At 41.1% G+C, this 11,953-nt stretch overlaps 1 protein-coding gene and 1 long non-coding RNA gene across 16 annotated transcripts in view; one reads left to right on the forward strand and one right to left on the reverse strand.

Moving 5' to 3' along the window:
* The window catches only part of LOC309508127, a 746,145-nt gene that overhangs the window by 499,677 nt on the left and 234,515 nt on the right, over positions 1–11,953 (reverse strand). The window lies entirely within an intron of this gene.
* Positions 1–11,953, forward strand: part of mef2aa (myocyte enhancer factor 2aa) — an 85,431-nt gene that overhangs the window by 25,745 nt on the left and 47,733 nt on the right. For all 15 annotated transcript variants that reach the window (XM_082182554.1, XM_082182557.1, XM_082182558.1 and 12 more), the window contains one exon: positions 3,438–3,658. In XM_082182554.1, the coding sequence (XP_082038680.1) occupies positions 3,605–3,658 (54 nt within the window). In that variant the 5' untranslated portion in view covers positions 3,438–3,604. The remainder of the gene's footprint in view (positions 1–3,437; positions 3,659–11,953) is intronic.

Raw genomic sequence — 11,953 nt, forward strand, 5'->3', positions numbered from 1 at the left:
CGGAGACACTCACATAGCTGCTTTCAGTTAAATGTGACTGTAGCAGATAAGCTTTGTACAATATATCATCAACACAGTCAGTACAGCGAGATAATTTGAGAACAAGTGTTTATAATGAACTAGAATGCACCAGACATTCATCACTGTTTGCATTTTTCAGCGTCCTGACAATTTCCATCGGTTAATTTTTGCACGGTATAGTGTCTATAAAGTCACCAGCCATCTTATTTTTTTAAATGTAATATTGCAGCCTGTTTGTTATAATTGATTTATCCATGCACATCATTATTTTTGCATGATAATGATCCAATCAATTCCCGATGGACAAAATCAAGTCCTGCTAGGGTTGGGCCAATAGACGATGCCATCGTCCATCGCGATGGCTGACAGACATCACGATGTTGAGCCGACATCGCAAAAAATCTGGCTATAATTCTATAAATTGTAATGAATTCTGTCTTTGTAAGCGTCTTAGAATTTTACTGAACATGTCTCTAGGCTTAATATTCAACAATATTTTTTATCTGACTGTACTGACGCTGTTGTATGAGAACTGAACTGAGCTGGACGATAACATAATTTTTTGCAGAACTGCTTTATAAAAACTAATTTAATAATTGATTATCTTTAAAACGGAACTGATTCAACACCGAACTGACTTCAGCTTAACAACAACCGAAATGCATCATTTTCCTGTTAACTCCGTAAAGCTGCTTTGAAACAATCTGTATTGTATAAAGCGCTACATAAATAAAGGTGACTTGACTTGACTTGGCTCATGGACAAGCTGAGTTAAACCAGGCATTATGATACAGGGCCAAATGACATCCTTTCTTCTGTATCTCTGTACAAGACACTACCACTCCACCAGTGTGCCAGACCGTCTCAGGGAAATAAACAGAGACTCACGGTCAACAAAACAACTCTCATGCGGTAATAGAGTCCCGTTCTGGCTTGCGCGATACAAGTCATTCAGAGCTTCACCCAGCCTGCCTGTCTGCACTGCAGGGCCGTAGCTTGTCTGTGTCTGTTAAGTTGACAGAAATGTCATGACACGATGCATTACGCTTTTGGACCCACAGTCTCCGAGACGGGCATGACAGCTCACAAATACGATTTAGAGCAACAAGCCTGGATCCATGTATTTATGTTTTTCTGTGTTTGAATAAGCAGAACAGCATTGTTATGTGCACACAAATACAGATAAAGCCTTCAACTTCAACTATTTACATTTTCAATCATGAAGCTTGTAAGCTTTGAATGGTTAATCCAAATGTTTTCATTTCAGTTTGACTGATTAAAACGCAAATAAATAAGAAACTGTTTGGTTTTAATCTCTGGAGTTTGAAATTGTTCATCGGCAGTGAATAGAACATGATTTTAGAGCGCACGCATTTGCCGGGCGCATTGTAAATTAATAATCCCTCTGTCGATCCAGATTTTTGAGCACTCCGCATAGTTTCAGCCCAGCGCAGATCATCTCGCAAAACTCCCATTGTTGTAGGTTTTCTAAACGCATTTCCATAATGAGGGTTTGAATATGGCACTCGAAACAGACAATATGCACATGTCGTGAGGGCGAGCGCCGAAGGAAGAGCCAACCATTTTCCCTTCCTGCTGGGGGACATGGTGACTGAGAAAGAACAGTGTCGGTCTCACAGCCCTGGCGTGATGCGGTATAGGGAAATGTCTGATTTTGCCTGCCTGTTGTCAGAGTTTCCTTCTGTGGACAGACAGCGTGATCTCACTCCTAATAGAGACCTGCAGACACCTAAACACCCGTTTCTGTTCAGCAAGTAATTATAGTGTTTATTTCCTGCGGGTCACTCGCAGCCTCCTGGTCATCAACTTCCACATCTTTTTGCTGGCATCGTGTGGCTACAAAGCACGGCGTGGTCTTTCTGCCTCTCTGGAGGAGAGAGTTTCTGCCCTCCCTCAGCGTCTCTCAGATGTGAGATGTGGTTACATAGGCATTTTCTATTTACGTGTTCATCTGTGTCCATGCTGGACGGAGATGATGAATGCTTCCTCTGAGAGCTAGCCGGCTCTTTGTGGGCAGGTTAGCAATGGGAGACAGGGACAGAAGACGGAGAGGGGGCGACTCGCGGGCTCCCCGGGGGCAAACTGTGCTCTGAACCTTTTTGACTTGGCTTCCACGCTTTCTCTCACGTGTGAATTGCCTCATCTGGCCCAGAGGATTTAAACTTATGTCAGCCTGAGACTGTGTGCACTCTTAATCATCTTAGAAGTGAGAGCTGGCAGCAGCCGGGGTTATGAGAGGGAGAATGAGGCCTGCTTGCTGTCTCCTGAGACGCTGTGCAGGGGCAGGGTGTGTGTGCTTGTGTCCTAGGTTGTGTCAGAAAGAGATGCAGACAGAGAGATACGTGGGAAGGAGGGAAATGAGGAAAGAAAACAGGACGAGATGACCGAAGAGACATTATGCACTGTGTGCATTCTGAAACCAGACAGATGACTTTATGACCCGCTTATTGGTGTCATATTGGCTTATCTGCTAAGGCTTGCTTCTCTTTAAGCCTGAAGTCTGCAGGAAGCATCCACATGGTTTTCGTCTTTACTTATTAGTCTGCTTACTTTCAATTATGTTAACTGTCTGTCACATAGTTGTCAATCATTGTTAAAAAGCTATGCAACTGCAGGGATGATACTTAGTAAAGCTTGTTTTAGGGCGTCTACACTAGAGAAAGCTCTGATGGAGCGTTTGACAGATAGGATTGCGTTTGTAAGGATTGCGTAAGAAGCGTTTCGAGTTTAGAATGCAGCAAAATTCAAATTCAATCCAGTACCAATAATCAATAATACATTTTCTTGTTATGGCTGATAAAAATATAAAAATTCTATAATATTTGGTCTGAATAAACACAAAAAACGAATTGTAAACTTTTTTTTTTTATGCTACAAGTGAATATAGGCATCACAACATTATAATGTTTTAGGATTACATTGTGTTCATTATATTATAACATAATACAATTATTATAATATAATATAATATAATATAATATAATATAATATAATATAATATAATATAATATAATATAATATATCCTTAGGATGGTTAAAGATTAGGTCAGTGTTAGATGTCAACAAAGGTAAATGTGAAAAGTAGGGGGAATGATCATCACAAATACATATCCATTATCCAGAGTTTTAGTAATAAATATCATGTGTGTGGGCCGATCTCCAGCTGTTGAAGAAGAGCAGGTGTGAAGATAAGAAATCATTGTGTGTCTCAGTTGTATATCCTTCCTGCATGTATCAGGCAGTGAAACACGGTGCATTCAGCCGCTTTCATCTGCATCAGACCTCCACTTTTGAGTTTTCACATTATAACGTGTTTTCTCTTTTTTTTTTCTCTCTTTCTGTCTCTGATCTTCCTTCTTTCTTTATCTCTTTCCTTCTCTAATTCTGTTTCACAGATCGTGGTGTGGACACCTCAGGAAAAAGATATAGACAGAAAGAGAGTGAGAGAGAAAGACTCGAGAAGAAAGAGTGGAGTACCATGTGCTAGGGGAGTGAAGGCAGACAAACTCTCGTGTTTTTCTGATATTCTCGGGGTGTCAGAGAGACCAAGCAGGACGTCAAGATGGGACGGAAGAAGATACAGATCACACGGATCATGGATGAGAGGAACCGGCAGGTCAGTTGTTGTTATGCACATCATCCTTATCGTGCATGCTCCATTTCTTCTATTTTAACATTTTACAAAGACATTTTATTCAGCAAGGACTCATGAAATTGCTCAAAAATGACAAAGATATTTATAAAGCTACAAAAGATTTATATTTCAAATAAATGCTGTTCTTTTGAACTTTCTATTCAACAAAGAATCTAAATTATTTTAAATTGTAATAATATTTCACACATTATTACTGTTTTTACTGTACTTATGATAAAATAAATGAAGCCTTGCCAAGCAAAAAAATCTCACCGACCCCAAACTTTTGGACTACATGTTATGGAAGAAAAATCTGAATCCCTTCATGATTTTGTACACAGCAAACACAACAGGCCTGAAAGACCCATTTGATTATTGCTTAGTTTGGGCCATCTGTTCATTGGCTAAACACGTTGTCCCAGCATTCCAGGATAGACACACAGCCATAAAAAGGGACTGGGACACATTTCCAGCCATATTTACAGACGCGGCTCCCACACACCACTCTGCAATTTCGGTCCGGAGAAGTTGATGAGGCAGACAGAGCTGTTGCAAGTCAGTTGGTGTGGCAGTGGCACGCAGCAAGGGGTGACTGGGGTGAATTGGGGCGACTATGGGCCTCTCCCTTTTTCCTCTCTCTCTCTCTCTCTCTCTCTCTCATCTCTCTCTCTCTCTCTCTCTCATCTCTCTCTCTCTCTCTTCTTTTTCTTTCTTTCTTTCTTTTCTTTCTTTCTTTCTTTCTTTCTTTCTTTCTTTCTTTCTTTCTTTCTCTCTCTCTCTCTCTCTCTCTCTCTCTCTCTCTCTCTCTCTCTCTCTCTCTCTCTCTCTCCTCTCTCTCTCTCTCTCTCTCTCTCTTTCTCTCTCTCTCTCTCTCTCTCTCTCTTTACACTGGTGGGCTTGTGCTAGGGCCCGTTGCTCTTTGCGGTTGCAGCTGCTTGGTAGTAATTAGGAGCAGCCACTGCACCTCGGCACCCTCTCATTATAAGGAGGGACAGTGGGATACACTGTGCCCATCTCTCTCTCCGTCTCCCTATTTCTGCTTCTGTCTCTTTCTATATATTCCTGTCCTTTCCCAGAAAAGTGGCAATGATCTGGCCAGAGACAGACTGGAATTCACCCTTGTCTACTGACGCTAAATATAAATAACATAACACAGCCCCGTCTGGTCGCTTTCTCTGACACAGTCGTTTAGAGAAGGGAAAATACACGTAGAAAACAGATGTGAGGCACGTACAGTTCTGCTCGAACATACATGGCATGACTAATATCCATTTGAAAGAGGAAGTCACTCCATTTGTCATGTTTATAGATTTGATAATGAAAAAAGTATGCATCAGTCCACGTCTCTCCAGCTAGACTTGATGCACCCATTCACACCCGCTCAAAATATCATTTGCACTGTCTCGTCGGTGAAATAACTTTCTTGCCATGCTCACGGAAAGCTAATTGAGGTTTTGCTCACTCTCCTGAGGGTGATAACATAACAGCCCGTGCCCTCCTCCCTCCCTCCTTGCCCCCAGCTCTCCTCCCACCTCTCTGACAGTTACTGTGGAGGTAGCAGTTCAGCCAAGTGAGAAACTCGAATTTACAGGACAGGCCAATTAATCAGCATAACACCAGGTCCTGGTGGGATCCAAATAGGAAGGCAGGCAAAGAGAAGATGTCTACTAGAAACATCAGCATCTGCACTATCTGCCCCAGCCTACAACATCAGCAAAAAGAAAAGAAAAAAGGGCAAAGAGAAAGTTACTGTAAAATCACTTTTTTTTTGTTCAGTGTATTTAATTCTACCAATCTCAATGGGATAGGTCACCTCCAAATTTTTGTTTTTGTTTATTTTTGACATTTTTGTCTTTATTGGGACAAGAGAGGACAGAATCGGAAAACCTAGACTTTGTCTATGAGCAAGGTCTCGATATCGGATCACTCAAAGCCTATAAATGCCTCATTCATTCATTCATTCATTCAAAGCGGATCACTCATCTCCTACCAACAATTTAAACTGTCATCATTTATTCACTCTCATGTCCAAGACAAAAAAGGTATTTTGAAAAATGTCTCTGTGTTGTTTTGTCCATACAATGAAAGTCACTTTTATCTAATGTTGTTTTATACCCCATTGACTTTCATTATAAGGACAAAAACAGTTTCACATTCTTTAGAAATTCTTCTATATTATGTTCCACAAAAGAAAAAAAAGTCATATATTTTGGAAGGACATGAGGTGAGTAAATCATTTGGATGATCCCTTTAAGAATTCATTCACTTCGCATTGACTTGCAACTTTAAACGTATCACAATACAGCTTTTTCTTTTCCCTGCTGTTATTACAGAGCCTGAGAGACAATACACCACACAGTAATTAATTGTGCTCTTGTCCGTCAGAATCCGAATTTCATGGTGCTCTTCGGAGAGAGTGGTTATCAGTGGCACACAGGCTCAGCCATGAGTGTGGTCGACTTGCTCAGCAGAGAGTTCTTGGAGACAAATGGAGAAAGATGTAAGACGTAAAGCCCTTTTATTAGAGCTTTTGCGTGCATTCGCACACAGTTCTTCTCCCCCCCCCCCCCCCCCCCCACTAGCATGAACCCGGTCTCCTGCTCGCTCTAGGGTGCTCTCCTCACCCTGGGGAGATGGCCATTAGCATACTGGGCCCGTTGAAAGAAGACAATTAAAATCCTTATCTGCGCGGCTGTGCCGGGAGCTATCTTTATTCATTGCATTAGAATGAGAGAATGCCTTAAGTGGCCTAATTAAATACAGTGGCGGTTCTGCACGCAGCACAGGCTTCGGCAGGGGCATCTCGAATCATTATGTGAAGGGATCTTGAAAGCCTGTTGACCTATCAGGATTTATTTAGGAGAAGCTTAGCGGGGGTCGTGATGTCCACAATTGCAGTATCTGTCAAAACAATGGGTTCAGAGGCAAGCCGCGGGACGTTCATTGTGCCGTTCCTGCACGTATCCTGCAATATTATTCACCCCCAAGAGGTTTGTAAGATCTTAGTGAGCGTCGGATCTGCTCTTCGATCGATTCGCCATGAAATTTGCCAGGAAAAAAGACAGAAAGGCATAACAGATGTCGATTCAACCATTGATTGAGTGCCATCAGTGGAAGAAAAGAGGTATGAATTCATTATTTTATGAGAATGAAGGCAGAGCATCTCTGTTCTTACTCGGCAGCACGCTCAGACTCTATGAAATATAGAGGAGCTGGAGGTCCTGTCATGCATGCATCCTTGTCCTTCTGGGGCTTTCACCAAAAGCCCCTTAAGTGCGGCCTGTAGGAGGAGGAAGGAGTGACAGCGAAAGGAGAAGAGGAGAGGATTTGGTGAGCCTCACTGAACAGCTCAGGCTGACATACTAATTGCAAAGCTGTGTAAGGGGGACGACTGCCATAATAGCGCAGGAGGACAGAATGATCCTGAACCCCCCTCCCTTTCGTCTCCACCTGTCCATCGTCCACTCATTACAAGCTCTGATTTCCTCTAAGGCTCTTCAAACCTGTAATTATATGTCCTGATAAGGTCGTACACCTGTCTCATTTGCAGCGTATGCGATGGTGGTCGTAACATGCTTTTGAATTACTCCCCTAGTAGAAAACTTATAATTGCGGTGATGGTCTCAAAGGACTCTAATGAGAGCTACCTGTCACTGCGAAAACAGCATCACTCCATTGTAGCTCTGATTGTGTTGTGACAGCTCTTTGATTCAGAGAGGATGGAAAGTATTATCGTGAACACAAGAGTAAAGACTCAAGGGAAGAGTTCTGCAAATGCACGCACAGGAAAAACTCCTTGTTAAGCCGAGAGAGAAAAATTGGCGCTCGCAATTTCATCAGGTATCTTTTGGCTTTGTTTCCATACAGTCGACATGCTCTCTCGCAGCTGCGTTTGTGTGCGAGTGTGTGCGTTTGGACCTCTGTGCCTAACGACGTCCGCTGTACGCCATTAAGCAGGCTCACTAGGGGTAATTACCCAAGTCATTAAAAGTTTGATGATTTCACTGCTGGGTGGAGTGTCACCCGCCCTTGCTTTGGCTTACTTTTGCTTCCGCATGTCGCTCGTTCAGGAGTGCCGAGCCTCTTTGCTCTCTGTTTTTTTTTTTTTTTAGGCAGGAAAAAAGTGACGTGCATCCTTCCATTTGATTAGACTCCTCTTCTTCTCTCTCCTAAAAGGTTCTGAGAGAAAACCATTATTCTTTAATGATAAAAAACATGGTTTAGAAAACCAGGGAGTGAAAAAAGAAGAAGGTTTCAGTAAAAAAAAAGATAACGTTCTCTCAAAGTGCCCTTTCCGATATTAGGCATCCTTAAGTGATTGTAATTGCAGCTAAGGTGGATTATTTAAAGCAAAGGGAGTTTTGTTTTTAGTTTAACTGCATTAGAGTATAGCTCTAAGTTTGTAAGGGGAAATAGTGTGGGAGGTTTTCTGTCTGTAATTCATGTTTGATGACAACAACAATGAAATGCTCAGAACAATGAAAACTCCACCACACCTCCCTTCAGTTATTCATCGTGGTGGCAGAACATCACAACACAGAATGAAAAGTCATAGGAATGCACATGATCTTTATATCCGAAAGAATGTGTTCATTGATTTATTTTCATGTCAAGCTTGTTGGGCCTCATTATTCATTCAATAAACCAAACCAGTGCTCTGTTCTAACACCACCTAGCATATTGCCTACACCTAGCATATAACAACACCTGCATATTGCCTATATGGGAATCAATTATTTATATAAATAAATATATTTGCTTATTATAAATATATGTGTGTGTGTTAATAAATATATTATTCATAATGAAGTAAATACGTATATTATAATTGTAATTATAATTATAATAAAGTGTTTCTGTAATCAACATTCGTCCATCTTTGATTAAATTTTTTTAATAAATCAAACTGACCTTGTTGCAATGCATTTGCAGTACTGAATTACAATGAAATTGTACAGTATTTATTTATTCAAATGATATACAGTATATTAAACAATAACATTCATTATATTTAATAAATATATGAATAGATATATTTATTACCTTCATTATTATTCATTTAATAAACGCCTTATATGTATATTTCACCAAGCTTGTAATTTCTGAAACATTTCACGGAATGTATTGCATTCTGTGTCTGCCTTCTTTGTGAATACAATTCTGCTTTAAAATTTGGCCAAATTGTATATTATGTGGCAGCATAATTGCGTTGCCTACTTATTATAACAGCTTTAATGTCATGAGTGTGCCTTAGATACCTTTAAATTGTGTCTCCATTGGCATCTCACTAGGTTATGTAATCACATTCTATCAGAATAATTCCTTTAAAAGTATAAACAGTTTTTTTGTTTTGCCTTAATTGCTTTTGCTGTTTTTGAACAGAATATAGAGACCAATTATCACAGGTGAGGTTCATGTTGTGAATGATTGTGAGAGATAAATGCATAGAGATAAGTCTAATTACAAGGTCACACCGCTCAGCCCCAGCTGGCTGATTCTGCCCTCTGGGTACTCGAACGCTCAGAACCCAGCATTGAACTGTGGACCTGGGGCTTCCTCTGTGTCCTGTGAAAGCTGATCCAGCCGGACAGGAGGGAGGGACCGCTGCCTGTCTCCCAGGCCTGAGTGCTCTTTGCTGGGAAGCAGAGCGCAGGAGCCAGGGGGCTTGGGTCACTCTGCCAGCTGGTGCTATGGCAGAGACTCTCTCTGGACACAAACCCCCTGCTATTTGTTAGCGAGATCATTGAAGCTGACATGCTGCTTTCAATGATATGTCACCACTGGTCCCTAACTATGCTCTCTATTCGATATAAGAGGCATCACCTTCAATGCCAGAGAACATTACAGGCCCACATGCTTGTTTTTCCTGTTGACTCCCCTCCCTAAGGACAGCATTTTGATGGAGCCTTTGACTGACAAGCCAGACATTGTCATTTTTCTGAGGTGAAACACACACACACACACAGATTTACATGTATTCACATACCTTAAAATATGTGGGTACACTTCTTCATGATCTATTTAGTCTCACACAGTCCACAACAAGGAATTCCTCAAGATTCTGGTCACGTAAATGCATTACTCAACTACTTTTCACCCACACATATTGCCCATTTCCTCTTTATGGGAGCAAGGATTTATTTTTACTTACACACCATCCCCATTTGCTTTGATTCACTGGTATCTTGAAATTCTAAGAAGCCACAATACCCAGCGGTATACAAGTCAGCCCAGTGCCGCTGCCAGCAAAAAGAGGACAGACTGAAAATTAAAGAGATACAACATAGAGAGATGATGGCAGAGCAGAATTAGTACCCCAGTAACTACCTGATATGCCTGAAAAAGTTGTGAAAAGGTCAGCATTCTTATTCCCGCTGTACAATTAGATGAGAAATGCTAATATAATTACTGGATGGCTGGGATAGAATGACCTTATCAAAGACTGCCACAAGTTGGAGGGAACAAAGGAAGTTTGGAGCACAAAACATGACTCATAACAATTACTTCCTCAAACTTTAGTTACTGTGGGTGCTGTGTTTGAAGTGCTCCCAATATCTGTTTGTGGGATTATTCTTACCAATATATTTTTGTGTTGACATTCTTTAATATATTATGACTACTATTAGGGTTGCTCGATTTGGGGAAAAATTCTAACGGCAATTTTTCTAATAAAAGGTTTGTAAGGCGTTTCTTTGTAGGTCTGCACAGTTTGGCCCAAAATTGTGTCATTGTACCTCCACAATGTGGCAGTTGATATGACTATAAAATAATGATAATATTATTATTTTAATTATTATATTTACAATTATTACTAATTACACATATTAAACAAAAATTACTATTGTAAAGTTTAACTGTAAAACAAAAATGGAGTAGTTAAGGAAAAATGTCTTCATTTTTGAACGCAAAACTATTGAGCTTTTATTTTGCAAAAAGCTTCTCTTTTGTTGACAACAGCTGGTTTATAAGCACTTCTCATTACAACAATGGGAAGATGTTGGCACATGTTGCATTCCCCAAAATGCACGTTATAAACAACCCAAACTCAGAGCAGATGCATAGATGAGTTTGTGTGGAGCAGCATTTGATGTGAACCGAGCTACTCTTTGACACTGAAAACACTGGATCATGAGCTGCCTAGTGTAAAAAGCACAGTGCCGCACTTCACTCTGAAACTTATTGTGTATATGTACTTAATTAAATCGCAGACTTTGATAATCACACTAAGCCATATAAATTCGGTTTTATTTCGATAAATTGTGCAGCCCTAACTCGCATGACAGTAACTAGATCAGTAAATTACAGTCTGAAATCAGTCAACTACTGTGTGAGTGTGTTTCTCTATGAGCTGGTGGGGAAAAAAGCACCAATGACCTCCCACATGACCCTAGATTTCTCAATTGCTTCCCACAGTCTCAGCAGTGACCCGGGAGACTGGGGTTGTTTTTTGGGGACTCACCCAAAAGCCCTTGTTGCAGCTAGAGCGCTTATTTGTGCGTTCTTAAACTGTGGCTAGTAGACTGTACTTATCGTAAAGATGACAACTGCGTTTGTCATCACTGCCATCACAGGCGTGCATTGTGCTGCCCGAGGCTGAGAAGAGTATAATTGTTCTTTTTATGATAAGAAGTTAAACATGAGTTAAAAGCTCTTGTTGCATGCGGATGGCTTTATGCATGTCTATGCGAGTGTGTGTGTGACAGTGTCCTGCACTGCAGCTGGAATAAATCGTTACTCTGGGTCAGCAAGAAACTACTCTGAGTGCCCTTAACAGCAATGGAGTGGAACAATGTCACAGAGCACACCATACAGCATGGCCTGTCCCATACTAAAGGTGACATTTTCTTCTGGCTGCCTCAGAGGTCAACTCCAACCTGAACTATGCCACCTACTTTGGCCATCTCTTTTTCCACTATTAAGTTGTACAATTAAATCTGCCATTTATGGTAGGAGGGAGCATTTAATAATGATATACCTGGAAAAGGCTTGTCAGATTTTTGGAGGCTGCTTTGCCTGTGTTTGCTCTGCAAGAGAGGCAAGAGGAGTCTAATGACAGCTGGGAGGGAGTTGCCTCTTTGTGGCTCTGGGAATTCACACTGCTGTCTGCCTGAGCTCAGCTTACTACCCTCTCTAGACTGCTCAAGTATACAGTCCTGCTCCCTCAGCACACTCCATTCGCTTCCTGTTTATTGATAATGAATGCCGCTGTGTGTCATTGCCTCATGTCATTGGAGGTTGAATGGATTTAGATTAATGTGTTATGTATGCCCTGTGCAG

Source organism: Leuciscus leuciscus (genome assembly GCF_965113295.1).
Source record: "Leuciscus leuciscus genome assembly, chromosome: 10".
Lineage (NCBI taxonomy): Eukaryota > Metazoa > Chordata > Actinopteri > Cypriniformes > Leuciscidae > Leuciscus > Leuciscus leuciscus.